Source organism: Schistocerca americana, chromosome 4 (genome assembly GCF_021461395.2).
Source record: "Schistocerca americana isolate TAMUIC-IGC-003095 chromosome 4, iqSchAmer2.1, whole genome shotgun sequence".
Classification (NCBI taxonomy): domain Eukaryota; kingdom Metazoa; phylum Arthropoda; class Insecta; order Orthoptera; family Acrididae; genus Schistocerca; species Schistocerca americana.
The window spans coordinates 501,858,753-501,875,382 of NC_060122.1; the positions used below are offsets into that span (position 1 = coordinate 501,858,753).

The following is a 16,630-nucleotide window of genomic DNA, read 5'->3' on the forward strand; positions in this document are numbered from 1 at the left end:
GCTACGGACTGGTTTTGCTTGAAATATCCCAAGAGCAGACTTTTCTTAGCCTACGATGACTGTGTTGCTGCGAGATTGTCGTTGTTTGTGTCTGTATCTGCTCTACGTGAGCTCCTACAGCACCACTGGAACAAACTAGTGTCAGTACAAACGCGACAGCACTCGTGATGTATGTACTCTTTCCTCATCGCGCGTGCCTGCCGCTTAGCTCTGCGCTGACGCCGCCTCTTTGTGTCTGCCGCAGGTGCGGGAGTACCGTCTGGGGGCGGTGTTCGAGCACGCGGCCGACGACCTGCGCTACGAGCTGGTGGTGCCGCAGCCCGCTGCCACGCCGCCCCCGCCGCCCACCAACAACGACGACCTGCAGAACGAGATCGAGCAGGAGCGTCGCGAGCAGGCGCCGGCGCCCGCCCCCGCGTCCACGCCGCCCCCGGCGCCGGCCTCCTCGCCGCCCACCAGCACGGCTGCGGCGACCAGCACCACCAGCGTCGCACCGCCGGGCCCGCTGCCCCTCGTCTTCAAGCGCGGGGACAAGAAGGCGCTGCGCAAGCACATCATGCGCTACAACAAGAAGGCTGCCCGCAGGAAACTCAGTCAGTACCCGACACACTACTGCCCCAAATAATACTACCGCTATCGCTGTTGTTGTTGTCTTTAGTCTGAAGACTGGTCTGTGGCAGAGCTCTATGACAGTCTATACCGTGCAAATCTCTCTATCTTTGCACAGCCCCCGTGATTGTTTAGAAAACGCTTTTTAACCACCAGCTGCTTTATTTAACCAACATAGGGTGATTAGGATGTAGCCTATCCCCGATGTTATTCAATCTGTATATTGAGCAAGCAATAAAGGAAACAAAAGAAAAGTTCGGAGTAGGTATTAAAATCCATGGAAAAGAAATAGAAACTTTGAGGTTCGCCGATGACACTGTAGTTCTGTCAGAGACAGCAAAGGACTTGTAAGAGCAGTTCAACGGAATGGACAGTGTCTTGAAAGGAGGGTATAAGATAACATCAACAAAAGCAAAACGAGGATAATGGAATGTAGTCGAATTACGTCGGGTGATGCTGAGGGAATTAGATTAGGAAATGAGACACTTAAAGTAGTAAAGGAGTTTTGCTATTTGGGGAGCAAAATAACTGATGATGGTCGAAGTAGAGAGGATATAAAATGTAGACTGACAATGGCAAGGAAAGCATTTCTGAAGAATAAAAATTTAACATCGAGTATAGATTTAAATGTTAAGAAGTCGTTTCTGAAAGTATTTGTATGGAGTGTAGCCATGTATGGAAGTGAAACGTGGACGTAAATAGCTTAGACAAGAAGAGAATAGAAGCTTTCGAAATGTGGTGCTACGGAAGAATGCTGAAGATTAGATGGGTAGATCACATAACTAATGAGGAGGTATTGAATACAATTGGGGAGAAGAGGAGCTTGTGGCACAACTTGACAAGAAGAAGGGACCGGTTGGTGGGACATGTTCTGAGACATCGAGGGATCACCAATTTAGTACTGGAGGGCAGCGTGGAGGGTAAAAATCGAAGAGGGAGACCAAGAGATGAATACCTAAGCAGATTCCGAAGGATGTAGGCTGCAGTAGTTACTGGGAGATGAAGAAGCTTGCACAGGATAGAGTAGCATGGAGAGCTGCATCAAACCAGTCTCAGTACTGAAGACAACAACAACAACAGGGTGATTAACTAACGTTCAAAAACCTATAACGCGGCGAAGATGACGCTGAGACAAGTAGTTTAATATAAGACACATCGGACTGCAGACGTCGGGAAATACCCCATAAGTGGATGACAAATGTTGAACATGTGACGTCACCACATGACGTACCTCGCCACACATGCAGCGGTTGAGCCTGTCGGTCTGTCGCACCCGGTCGTCCCAACCCAAGTGAATTATTCACGTGGCTGTGCCTCCGGGACCACGTGCGCGACTCGTGGGGCTCAGGGTACGAGTAATACGTGTGGCAGGGAGCATTTTTTTCTTTTTGCATTGTGTTGGTTATGTGTTTTCCCTGAGGTGAGATTTCCTATTTTATTTATTTACCCATCTCGCAGTCTCCTCTGGTTTATTGCAAAGGACAATTCAACAGAAACCTCGCGAACTGCATCGCTAGTAAATCAGTGTAAGCTTTCGAATTGCGTCGCTCTCAGTAAGTGACGTACGTTTTCTTTACTCTAATATAGTCTGTAACGGAAAACAGAAGAGACATAAGAAATGAAACACAAATTAAAAATAGCTTTCGACTGATTACTGCGAGGACAATAATTTTGTAACTTCTGCGTTTACAACAGAACACATTTACAAAAGGTATTCGATAAAAGAGTAGTCTAGCGGAGCGATATACAGCGCTGCTCCCTACCGACCGGGGTGGGATTGACAAGCCCGACCACTGCACATGTGGCGAGGTACGTCATCTGGTGACATCACTTGTTCAACGTTTGTCATTCACTTTTGGGGTATTTCCCGACATTTGCGACCCTTCTGTCTTATATTAAATTGCTTTTCTCAGCGTCACCTAAGTCGCTTCGGGGGATTTTAAACGTTAATAAGAACTACCCTGCATATCATCATATACAGGTTAGGTACAGGGTGACATTTATTGAACTATATGAGAAAAACGTAAATTAGTTATAAACTGCGGCGTGCACACACTTTATTCACCATGTAAACGTCACTGCGGATATTCAGGTTTAGGTTATGACGTGTTCGGTATGCCTGCCATCATTGGCAATGATGTGGCGCAGACGAACAGCGAAATTCTGCATGACCCGCTGAACTGTGGGAACATCGATGCTGTCGATAACCCCCTGAATGGGGATTTTCGGCTCAGCAATGGTTTTGGAGTTGTTGCTGTACACCGTGTTTAATACAGTCCCACAGAAAGAAGTCGCATCTGTTCAGATCCGGAGAATATGGCGGCCAATCGAGGCCCATGGCAGTGGCCTCTGGGTACCCCAGAGCCAGAATGTGATCCCCGGTGTGCTCCTCCAGGACATCAAACACTCTCCTACTTCGATGGAGTCGAGCTCCGTCTTGCATGAACCACATCTTGTCGAAATCAGGGCCAGTTTAGATAACTAGGATCATCTTCCAAAACCTTAATGACCGTTCGGTAGTCACCGTGCCGTCATGGAATATCGCACTGACTATTCCGTGACTGGACATTGCACACCACACTGTCACCGGTTGAGAGTCAAGAAATGCGGATTCTCAGTCCACTAAATCTGCCAATTTTGCTTCTTGACGAAGCCATCCAAATGAAAATGGGCTTCGTCGCTAAACCAAACAACAACGCGCATACTAATTCCCATTATGATCCGCGGCCAATCGTGCAGTTTGAACGTTCTAACGCAAACCGTTCAAAAGCCATGACGATTTTATTTCGTATAGTCCAATAATTGTCACCCTGTACATAAAACAGCTTATTCAAATGGTCAAATGGCTCTGAGCACTATGGGACTTAACATCTGAGGTCATTACTCCCCTAGAACTTAGAACTACGTAAACCTAACTAACCTAAGGACATCACACACATCAATACTCGAGGCAGGATTCGAACCTGCGACCGTAGCGGTCGCGCAGTTCCAGACTGAAGTGCCTAGAACCGCTCGGCCACACCGACCGGCCAGCTGATGGTTACAATACATTTTCGAAAGTACTTAACGGCCGTTGATTCTCACCTGATAAAAACATTAAATCCCGTAATTGTGTCCCATTGTGAAGTAGAAGTGTGAAATCTGGCTCAATGTTGCCTACGACCTTCCTCTGTAATGGTGCGAAATGGTGGTGCCCTGTGACGTCACACTCGAACTCCGCGACGCTTCAAACACCAAGGTGCCGACACAGGCAAAGAAAGGGCCTCAGCTCAGAAGTTGATATGAAGTATAAGTTGGTTAATGATGTCGCATTGGCACCAAATTTCACCACAAGACTGCTCAACGCCACCGTTGACATGTCACACGATGTAAAGCTCATCACACCCTTCTCTTACCCCCATTTCAACTCTCCTCTAGACGCCTCTGCAATGGACATCAGAACCGCGATAACCATCGTTGAAATCACGCGGTTTAGTTACGGGTGGCGGAGGAAATTTCGGACACACAGCCCCGCAGAATCGACACGAAAAGGCTTCAGGAGATGGCATAAAGGGCGTCAGTGACACCACCCTGTCCCTTGGAGCATTGATTTCCACAGACTGCGAGGTCGAAAACTAAAACGACAGTTCGCAGCGAGATGAGCAGCAGGAGGACGTTCTTGACAACTTTCGACACTGCTGACACCCCTGCACAATTACTCCTCCTCTAAGGACATCGTGGCGTTGTAACACGACTGCTATTTTTGGTGTTGTATTCAGAGTCGAAACACTAAGGACCGTTCAAAACCATTCGACAAGCTTTGAACGTTATTCGAAGCAGAAAAGTGTGTGTATGCTCTATTACCCTCCTGATTCGCGGCCACCTGTGGCGCGATCCAGAGGGCTGCAACACCGACGCGTCCGCGTATAAAATGGCAAAGGGATCCTCTAATAGCCCCACACCCCTTTCAGTTCGGCAACATTCTCGGTGCTACACTACACTGCTGATGAGCACTTTAAAACTGTACCTGAATAGAGATTTCGACACCCATTCAACTCCACAGCTCCACATGCATGCCATCAAACTGGCGCTAGAGCAGCAGTGGAACGCCACTCAGCTGTATGGGTGTCGAAGAATCTGTACAGATACAGTTTTAAAATGCTCATCAGCAGTGTAGTGTGGCACCTAGGGTGTTGCGAAACTGAAGGTCTTAGAGGGACTCTTACCCGTCCCGTTTTATTCACAGACGTTCCAATGTGGTAGCCCCCCTCCCCACCCCCCAGGAGGGCGTGAATCCGAAGAGCTGAAAAACCATAAATTCTATTTGTTGCTTCACATCACGTTCAAATATCGTTAAACAGTTTTGAACGGTCCCTAGTGGTTTCACTCTCTAAACTACACCAAAAAATTGCAGTCGCACTACCCTCCAAAGGGTTGAAGCACTACGATGTACTTAGAAAAGGGTTGAATCATCCGAGGTTGTCTGCAGTGTCGAACGTTGTCAAGAAAGTCGTCGTGTGGCTCATCGTACTGTGGTCTCCGTTTTCCACCGCGAAGTCTATGGGAATCAACACCCCCAAGAGAAGGGCTCGTTTCATTGACGCTCCTTATGCCATCTTCTGAGACCTTTTCGTGTCGATTATTATCTGAAATGTTTCATTCGGCCACCCACGACAAAACCGCGTGACATCAACGCTAAGCGACGAGCTTCTGAACTCTATCGTCGAGGTTCAAAAGGAGGAGTGAAATGTTGATAACAAGGAGTGCGATGACCTCCAGATCGTGCAACACGTCGACAATTGCGTTGGGAAGTATTTTGGTGAAATTTGGTGCCAATGTGACGTCATTAACCCACTTTATACCTCACATGAACTTCTGAGCTCGGTTCTTTTTTCGCTTGTGTCGATACCTTGCCAAGGCAGAAGCAGACGTCACAGGGCGGCAAGCTTTTGCACTTTTACAGAGGAAGGTTGTAGGGATCTTTGAGCCATATTTCAATCTTCTGCGTTGCAATGCCGGACAATTAGGGGGTTTCAAAAAATTGACCCTTTAATTGTATTTCGATTCCAGTCCCTTTATCTTTGTCATGCCCTTGTCCAACCGTAAAAAGTAAACTTTTGCAGCCGCAAATGTCACAGTTATTAAAATATTCCGTGTTATTATTTCATGTTTTGATGAATATCTCGTTGAAACCAACTTTTATCCTCATCTACTGAGGACGTTTCCAAAGGGGTTGTAGCTTTTTCAAAGGCTCGTCACCGACTAATAGAAAAATTCTGTTTCTTCGTGCTAAAGCGCGAAGTCGTGATTTCCCATTTTTGAAAACTCACGAGCAAATGAATGCATGAGATCAATTTTCTCCATATTGGTGATAGATAGAGACCTCCAACCATGTCTAAAGAAAAAGTCAATATCAGTAAACTCTTCCGGGCTAAGTTGCCGTGGTCGATCTGTAGAACTTCTTCTCCCTGACGTTTCGTTCTCAACTACGGAGAACATCTTCCGAGGTGAGTCTTACTTCCACGTAAATATCACAATAATTATGTCAATTAACGGAATTATGGGCATAGCACAATGCATCTGATACTTGAGGCTACAAGTACATTAAAAATTAATTTTTTTACCTAGTAATTTCTGTAAAATCGTTTCCAAAAGACCTTAGGGCGTGCGCGTCGATTCTGTCATCTCCGACCGGTCGAAAAGTGGGAAATGCTTTTCAGCCTCCCCTTCTGAACAAATGAATTGTAGAATCTCGTACTGGAAGGAAGCAAGGGAGAGGATGATATTATGGGTGTCCGGTATCCTCTTTCTACAACACAGATGCACACGTGGATTAGTACAGTTCTTTATTTACATGAACTGTATGTTTTTACTTAATTGGAATAGAGTCCATGTGTTTTGGTACGAGCTCTTCAATCGTTGTCCTTTTGCAGACAATATCGGCAATATTTCTGTAGTCTCACTGCTAGTCCCACTATGGTCACTACTCTGGTCGCTGATCACTGTCGTAGCCTGTTACGAACTCAGCTCACTCTGCGGATGAATGACAGACGCCAAATTGGGAGTGTGAGTCAGTAAGTCCCTCCAACTAGCAGCGGCAGCCCACACACATGCTGTCGAGAAGGCGTTGGCGGCTTTTTGCTTGTGGGCGTGTCTCTAGTCTCTCTCGTAATAGGCTCGCTCGACCAGTTCCTTGGACGAAAACTGGTCACTGCATATCGGGTACTGTATCCTCCGCGACCTGTACAAGGCTGCACTCCAGGCAAATCCCTTCACAAAGGACTTCCTAAGAGTTACACTACTGGCCATTAAAATTGCTACACCTAGAAGAAATGCGGATAATAAACGGGTATTCATTGGAAAAATATATTATACTAGAACTGACATGTGATTACATGTTCACGCAATTTGGGTGCATAGATCCTGAGAAATCAGTACCCAGAACAACCACCTCTGGCCGTAATAACGGCCTTGATACGCCTGGGCATTGAGTCAAACTGAGCTTGGATTGCGTGTATAGGTACAGCTTCCGATGCAGCTTCAACACGATACCACATTTCATCGAGAGTAGTGACTGGCGTATTGTGACGAGCCAGTTTCTCGGATACCATTGACCAGACGTTTTCAATTGGTGAGAGATCTGGAGAATGTGGTGGCCAGGGCAGCAGTCGAACATTTTCTGTATCCAGAAAGGCCCGCACAGGACCTGCAACATGCGGTCGTGGTTTCGCAGGGATCGAATGTAGGGTAGAGCCACGGGTCGTAACACATCTGAAATGTAACGTCCACTGTTCAAAGTGCCGTCATTGCGAACAGGAGGTGACCGAGACGTGTAACCAATCGCACCCCATACCATCACGCCGGGCGATACGCCAGTATGGCGATGACGAATACACGCTTCCAATGTGCGTTCACCGCGATCTCGCCAAACACGGATGCGACCATCATGATGCTGTAAACAGAACCTAGATTCATCCGAAAAAATGACGTTTTGCCATTCGTGCACCCAGGTTCGTCGTTGAGTAAACCGTCGCAGGCACTCCTGTCTGTGATGCAGCGTCAAGGGTAACCGCAGCCATGGTCTCCGAGCTGATAGTCCATGCTGCTGCAAACGTCGTCGAACTGTTCGTGCAGATGGTTGTTGTCTTGCAAACGTCCCCATCTGTTGACTCAGGGATCGAGGCGTGGCTGCAAGATCCGTTACAGCCATGTGGATAAGATGCCTGTTATCTCGACTGCTAGTGATACGTTGCCGTTGGGATCCAGCACGGCGTTCCGTATTACCCTCCTGAACCCACCGATTCCATATTCCGCTAACAGTCATTGGATCTCGACCAACGCGAGCAGTAATGTCGCTATACGATATAGTGCAGTCGTGATAGGCTACAATCCGACCTTTATCAAAGTCTTAAACGTGATGGTACGCATTTCTCCTCCTTACACGAAGCGTCACAACAATGTTTCACCAGGGAACGCCGGTCAACTGCTGTTTGTGTATGAGAAATCGGTATGAGAAATCGGTTCCTCGTGTCAGCACGTTGTAGGTGTCGCCACCGGCGCCAACCTTGTGTGAATGCTTTGAAAAGCTAATCATTTGCATATCACAGCGCACAGTCCGCTGCCCAGTGAAAATTTCATTCTAGGAGACCAAACATTTCTTAACAGTACCACAACATCCTCTCTCTCTCTCTCTCTCCCTGACGTGCACATCGATGACATACAAGAACTAAAATGACAAGACGACCTTGCAAACATAATTTCGAATTTTGGTGAAATTTTGAATATATTAAACATTTTCAAGTCAAACCGCCATGGCAATGTTAACAATTTTTTTTCCAATTGTATTTGCACTGTGGTTTCGAACGGACACACTTTTCAAACGAGCTTCTTTTCGACTGGTTTGTTGCTGCCGCCGGCCGCGGTGGTCTCGCGGTTCTAGGCGCGCAGTCCGGAACCGTGCGACTGCTACGGTCGCAGGTTCGAATCCTGCCTCGGGCATGGATGTGTGTGATGTCCTTAGGTTAGTTAGGTTTAAGTAGTTCTAAGTTCTAGGGGACTGATGACCACAGCAGTTGAGTCCCATAGTACTCAGAGCCATTTTTTGTGTTGCTGCTCCTGGAATATCGTTCTCAAAATTTGTCAATATCTGTTCCATTGTTACGCGACGCTCTTTAGGTAATTTTTTTCATGTTTGCTTCTTTCATTGCTCCTTCGGCCAGCCCTAACGCTAATGACTTGAGAAAGTAGCTTCAGCTGTTTGTATTGCCATTCACCATAAACGAGACATAGTTGTTTATCCCCTGACGCATAAAACGGCCCATACATATGCCACATAGGCCAGCACCTGGTATTCCTGCCGTGGTCTTATTGTGCACAGAAGATCAAATACATCGAATCTCCCATTCTTACATTGTAGAAAAGTACACTTTTCGATTTCTTCACCATCTCATCTCCCTTACCCATCCCGTGCGTCGTTGAAGCTAAAACAGTCTTTTCTTTCCTGTAAATGAATGTGGACGAAGAAATTGAGCTATTCCTGTTTTGCAGCAGTGTTTCTGGGACTTCTGTTTTGTTTTGTGTAACCTATTAACCATTGTCAAATTTTTGTCAGCGAGTTTGTTGGTTACTTCAGGAGAAGCAAACGAATTGTCCATCATAATGTTCCGGTTGGTTCCGTAAATAGGTTTCACTTTTTTTCATTACATAATATGTTGCAACTGAAACAAATTAAATTTCGCGTCTGTAGCACATCGTCTTCGTGGTGAAGCAATTTTAATGGCCAGTAGTGTAAATTTATAGAACTGACAGTCACAATCAGTGTTTTATCTCCTATTTTCTTCTTTGGTTTTAAGAATTCAGCCGTTTCATTTTAATGAAATGGTATCAAAAGACTTGATGAAACAAGCTATGTTTGCTTGTGACGCTTGGGCCTTAAGCCTGCCCTATAGAGAAGGGTGTCTACGTGATTGAAGCTGAGAGACATGTTCAGTTCTGGAACTGCTTAGAGTTAAGTTGGTACAGGAGTTGTTGGTGTTCGCAGGGTCGGGCATCCGCGACTGCCGAGTCGGCGACTGGTCGGCGTGGGGTCCGTGCAGCCAGTCGTGTGGCATCGGCGAGATGCAGCGGCGGCGCAAGGTGGTGCGCGAGGTGGGGCGTCGCGGCGGCAGGCCGTGTCCGCCTCTGGTGGAGACGCGCTGGTGCGGCAGCGCGCGCACCTGCGGCGCCGAGACGCGCGGCGGCTACTTCCACTGGGGCGCCGGCGCGCCCTAGCCGGGGGCCGCCGTCTGCTCCACAACCTCCCCGCCACCACGCACCTTCTGTAACACTTTGTGACTCCATTTCATTTGAGGAACCCTGCCTTCGACTCATTCTTCACCAGACGTACAGCGCGCTACTGGGCACGCGCACTGTGTACGTGTTGACAGCGTAGCGTGTTACTTCGTTTGTGGTGTCGATCCGAGACAGCGAGCTGGAGGGATCGTTCCCAGAGCTACTGGAGAGCACCAGCTCGAGAACAATTCTAATGGCATCATTTGCGAGAACTGTAACAGTGTACAGAGTTTTTCAACAAGTCGGTGAAGTGCAGCACAGCGAAAATTTCCAGGAACTCTTGTTAAGTACGTCCAAAATCACAGGGTTACTACAAAAGCTCCTCCATAATTTAACGCTATACTCCATAAACTAGAAATCAAGCGGAGATTACTGACAACTGTTGGATACTGCACAAGTTTTACCCACCGCGATATAAACGCAGTATGCATCCTCATCTCGTCAGCGAACACATTCCTTTCTAGTATTTGTACGTGGCGGATGCAGGTTTCAGTAAGTTCCATTCAGCGATCTTCAAGATTCAGCGTGGTTGCGGAGCTAAATACTTCTCTTGCTCCATCTCCTCCTACACTCCGCTAATATTTCTAAACAAGCGGTACTTCCAACGTTCTTCATAACCTTTTTAAATGTTCGAACCTTTTCTAGTCCTATGGATTTCGCCTCTAGCGCTGCATACTTTTACAAGTTACGTAGTCCTGAATGGCTAGCCAAGTGTTCAACCAATAAGTTCTTTCTTTCCCTTAGTATTTTCCATCTACTTCTTTACTTATCTATTCTTCCGATTACTTCTCTACCTCCACCGCGTCTGCATCTCTCATATGCATCACATGGACAAAAATTTCTATACCAGTAAGTCTTAAAAGACAAATTGTTATCCAGACAGCAGCCACCCATCTGCTGACGCCACTACCTCTATTATGCTTTGAGGTAAACTGAAACCACGAATACTGAACTTTGAGAACGTCTCCCTTCTTATCACGGATGACATTAGCGAATGGACGATTTAACTTCGGATTCGCAACATCCCGAATGTCGGTAAGTCGTTTGTAGTAACTCTGTTCAAATAACGATATTCACATATTTAACCGAAACCTTGTGCGGTCTTTCAACGTCACTGTATTTTGAATAGCTGGATTAATGGCTACGTGAACAACGATAACTGAAATTTCTGCCCTCTAAAGACAGTCAGACGTCGCAATATTTGCGCTGAGTGTCCAAATTACATGACAATTTCTAAAATGTTTAAAATACTATAAGACACTACTGAGACGCTGGGCCGTCGAAAATTTTGGTCCACCGAGTGCGTCACTTTTGTGCATTCCGCTCTGGCGGATGCGTGTACAATAATAAGAGTCTCTTTAAGTTTCATTAACACATTCGTTAGAAATTAGCGAAAATTTCGACGTCTTTTAAATTACCAATACGGAAAATAGTTGTCACACTCTGGGCGTAAATTTCAAGTAGACTTTCACTTGAATAAAATTCCTTTTCATTACCTAGAAATTGCACGATTCGAACGAACTGACGGGTAGCTCGAAGATATGTAAGTTATTCAATTAGCGAAAGGTTTTAGATTTAATGATTAAGTATAAATCCTTTTAATATATTTCGGTAAGATTCTACGCTAACACGACGGACTCTGCAAACGACACGAACTCCACGTGTCCAACAATCACAACGTAAAGGAAGAGTGCGTCTTAATATTTGGTAGGTAAGAGTCATTTCATCGATACAGATGCGTATCGAAAACTGTACAGTTGTCTAGATTTGTAAGTTCGTAAACAGTTTGAAACACAGTACTGTAGCTGTTGTTAAGCAGATATTCTTGCTACTATTGTAAAAGTTGGAAGAAAAATTGTAAGATAATCACCTTTCATACAGTGGCCTTTTAACTGTCAGACGTCATGTTCGTCCTTGTCTCAGTTTAATGAAAGAAACTGACTTTTATTGTAACTCGAAAACTTCTTTTACTAACTCGCAGTGTAACATTGTAAGAAATTGTTGCCTTATTTTTCAATAAATATTGTGTACAAACCATGTCTATATTATGATTTCCAATAATGTGATAACCACGAATAATACAACAGTTTGTAAACTACTTATCTGTTGAAAGTAGTTTCCCTACCAGCTGAAAATCACTGTTCGATAAGTTCCTGACCCACTTTTATGTTGTTATTGCAGGTGAAGAAGTACTCAAGAAAACCACGGGAATCAATTCACAACGTCATGTTTAATTTTTCGATGTACGACATTACTGAATACAAAGCATCATTCTGTCCTGATTTGCTTTCATAGAATTTTTGACAACTTTTCCAAATTAAAGTTGTACAATTTTTGCTCAGTAAAGTTTTGTCAGTAAAAATTACCTGGAACAAGTGTCCTAGATATGTGGGATACTTACAAATTAATACGAAAACGCAATATCAGTAATTCTAAAAGATACGAAATGCAATTTTTTTGTGAATCTGCAGGTAATATATTTATGTTAATAAACGAAACTTGTCAGAATAGTTGATGTTGTTGTCAGCAACCAAAACCTCTAAAAAATTTCTTTCTCCAAAATGTGATGTGGAAAATACAATAGATACGTGTGTCTTATCAACCATTCATAAATGCAATCGTAAAATGTACAACCAGTGATTTATAGAGCATTAAGCTACCCGCCGAAGAGGTAAAAAGGAACAAAAGTTTTAAAAACGTGCTAGGTGCAAGAGCAAGAGTTGTTGTTGTTGTTGTTGTTGTTGTGGTCTTCGGTCCTGAGACTGGTTTGATGTAGCTCTCCATGCTACTCTATCCTGTGCAAGCTTCTTCATCTCCCAGTACCTACTGCAACCTACATCCTTCTGAATCTGCTTAGTGTATTCATCTCTTGGTCTCCCTCTACGATTTTTACCCTCCACGCTGCCCTCCAATGCTAAATTTGTGATCCCTTGATGCCTCAAAACATGTCCTACCAACCGATCCCTTCTTCTAGTCAAGTTGTGCCACAAACTTCTCTTCTCCCCAATCCTATTCAATACCTCCTCATTAGTTACGTGATCTACCCACCTTATCTTCAGCATTCTTCTGTAGCACCACATTTCGAAAGCTTCTATTCTCTTCTTGTCCAAACTGGTTATCGTCCATGTTTCACTTCCATACATGGCTACACTCCATACAAATACTTTCAGAAACGACTTCCTGACACTTAAATCTATACTCGATGTTAACAAATTTCTCTTCTTCAGAAACGCTTTCCTTGCCACTGGCAGTCTCCATTTTATATCCTCTCTACTCCGACCATCATCAGTTATTTTACTCCCTAAATAGCAAAACTCCTTTACTACTTTAAGTGTCTCATTTCCTAATCTAATCCCCTCAGCATCACCCGATTTAATTTGACTACATTCCATTATCCTCGTTTTGCTTTTTTTGATGTTCATCTTATATCCTCTTTTCAAGACACTGTCCATTCCGTTCAACTGCTCTTCCAAGTCCTTTGCTGTCTCTGACAGAATTACAATGTCATCGGCGAACCTCAAAGTTTTTACTTCTTCTCCATGAATTTTAATACCTACTCCAAATTTTTCTTTTGTTTCCTTTACTGCTTGCTCAATATACAGATTGAATAACATCGGGGAGAGGCTACAACCCCGTCTCACTCCTTTCCCAACCACTGCTTCTCTTTCATGCCCCTCGACTCTTATAAGTGCCATCTGGTTTCTGTACAAATTGTAAATAGCCTTTCGCTCCCTGTATTTTACCCCTGCCACCTTCAGAATTTGAAAGAGAGTATTCCAGTTAACGATGTCAAAAGCTTTCTCTAAGTCTACAAATGCTAAAAACGAACCTTTGCCTTTTCTTAATCTCTCTTCTAAGATAAGTCGTAAGGTTAGTATTGCCTCACGTGTTCCAGCATTTCTACGGAATCCAAACTGATCTTCCCCGAGGTCCTCTTCTACCAGTTTTTCCATTCGTCTGTAAAGAATTCGCGTTAGTATTTTGCAGCTGTGACTTATTAAACTGATAGTTCGGTAATTTTCACATCTGTCAACACCTGCTTTCTTTGGGATTGGAATTATTATATTCTTCTTGAAGTTTGTGGGTATTTCGCCTGTCTCATACATCTTGCTCACCAGATGGTAGAGTTTTGCCATGACTGGCTCTCCCAAGGCCATCAGTAGTTCTAATGGAATGTTGTCTACTACTCCCGGGGCCTTGTTTCGACTCAGGTCTTTCAGTGCTCTGTCAAACTCTTCACGCAGTATCTTATCTCCCATTTCATCTTCATCTACATCCTCTTCCATTTCCATAATATTGTCCTCAAGTACATCGCCCTTGTATAAACCCTCTATATACTCCTTCCACCTTTCTGCCTTCCCTTCTTTGCTTTGAACTGGGTTGCCATTTGAGCTCTTGATATTCATACAAGTGGTTCTCTTCTCTCCAAAGGTCTCTTTAATTTTCCTGTAGGCAGTATCTATCTTACCCCTAGTGAGACAAGCCTCTACATCCTTACATTTGTCCTCTAGCCATTCCTGCTTAGCCATTTTGCACTTCCTGTCGATCTCATTTTTGAGACGTTTGTATTCCTTTTGCCTGCTTCATTTACTGCATTTTTATATTTTCTCCTTTCATCAATTAAATTCAATATTTCTTCTGTTACCCAAGGATTTCTATTAGCCCTCGTCTTTTTACCTACTTGATCCTCTGCTGCCTTCACTACTTCATCCCTCAGAGCTATCCATTCTTCTTCTGCTGTATTTCTTTCCCCCATTCCTGTCAATTGTTCCCTTATGCTCTCCCTGAAACTCTCTACAACCTCTGGTTCTTTCAGTTTATCCAGGTCCCATCTCCTTAAATTCCCGCCTTTTTTCAGTTTCTTCAGTTTCAATCTGCAGTTCATAACCAATAGATTGTGGTCAGAATCCACATCTGCCCCTGGAAATGTCTTACAATTTAAAACCTGGTTCCTAAATCTCTGTCTTACCATTATGTAATCTATCTGATACCTTTTAGTATCTCCAGGATTCTTCCAGGTATACAACCTTCTTTCATGATTCTTGAACCAAGTGTTAGCTATGATTAAGTTATGCTCTGTGCAAAATTCTACAAGGCGGCTTCCTCTTTCATTCCTTCCCCCCAATCCATATCCACCTACTATGTTTCCTTCTCTCCCTTTTCCTACTGACGAATTCCAGTCACCCATGACTATTAAATTTTCGTCTCCCTTCACTACCTGAATAATTTCTTTTATCTCGTCATACATTTCATCAATTTCTTCATCATCTGCAGAGCTAGTTGGCATATAAACTTGTACTATTGTAGTAGGCATGGGCTTTGTGTCTATCTTGGCCACAATAATGCGTTCACTATGCAGTTTGTAGTAGCTAACCCGCACTCCTATTTTTTTATTCATTATTAAATCTACTCCTGCATTACCCCTATTTGATTTTGTATTTATAACCCTGTAATCACCTGACCAAAAGTCTTGTTCCTCCTGCCACCGAACTTCACTAATTCCCACTATATCTAACTTTAACCTATCCATTTCCCTTTTTAAATTTTCTAACCTACCTGCCCGATTAAGGGATCTGACATTCCACGCTCCGGTCCGTAGAATGCCAGTTTTCTTTCTCCTGATAACGACGTCCTCTTGAGTAGTCCCCGCCCGGAGATCCGAATGGGGGACTATTTTACCTCCGGAATATTTTACCCAAGAGGACGCCATCATCATTTAATCATATAGTAAAGCTGCATGTCCTCGGGAAAAATTACGGCTGTAGTTTCCCCTTGCTTTCAGCCGTTCGCAGTACCAGCACAGCAAGGCCGTTTTGGTTAATGTTACAAGGCCAGATCAGTCAATCATCCAGACTGTTGCCCCTGCAACTACTGAAAAGGCTGCTGCCCCTCTTCAGGAACCACATGTTTGTCTGGCCTCTCAACAGATACCCCTCCGTTGTGGTTGCACCTACGGTACGGCCCTCTGTATCGCTGAGGCATATTTATTGAATATATATATATTGAATATAAATTCCACAAGCTGAAGTTCACTGAAAAACTACAGGCAATTAAGTGAGCGTGAATGAGCATACATCTGCAATATTGGATATAATATAAGCAACTACATATTATGAGAATGAAAACATCGCCCAGGTAGGCTGGTTTCTTTTTATTATCTATGCGATTGGTCATTTTCAACCTTTGGTCATTTTCAAGCACGTGTATTATGCTTCCAGCTTCATTTTACATTATAATATACCACTGCCATACGTAGAGAGGAATAAATGTTTAACTGCTGTACATGGTTACGACTGCACACACACACACACACACACACACACACACACACACACACACACACACAGAAGTAAAATTTATTGGTGTCCACTTGTACCGGCAATATACACACATCAAAAAAAAAAAAAGTTTCGCATCACCCCAATTCCCGGAACTCCTGAAAATAAAAGTTTGACTGTGGATACCACATCACACACACAGTCCCTTTGACTCATTTTCATGAGCAATGAAAAGGGCGGAAATGATGATTACGTTGATCACCACTCCAATTTTCTGTACTGGTTTCAGAACTCTCGAACCGACGCGATGCAAAACTTATTTTGATGTGTGCATTATAATGTAAAATGAACCTCGAAACTTAAGATACATGCTTGAAAATGACAGAAGGTTCAAATTGGCCAATCGCATAATAAAAAGAATACAGCCTTCTTGG

At 44.1% G+C, this 16,630-nt stretch overlaps 1 protein-coding gene across 1 annotated transcript in view; it reads left to right on the forward strand.

Annotated features, from left to right (window-relative positions):
• LOC124612390 (spondin-2-like) overlaps window positions 1-11,955 on the forward strand; it is a 624,943-nt gene extending 612,988 nt beyond the window's left edge. The window contains exons 5-6 of the mRNA XM_047140568.1: window positions 245-593; window positions 9,629-11,955. Coding sequence (XP_046996524.1) covers window positions 245-593; window positions 9,629-9,858 — 579 coding nt within the window. The 3' untranslated portion in view covers window positions 9,859-11,955. The remainder of the gene's footprint in view (window positions 1-244; window positions 594-9,628) is intronic.
• The last annotated feature ends 4,675 nt before the right edge of the window (window positions 11,956-16,630 follow it).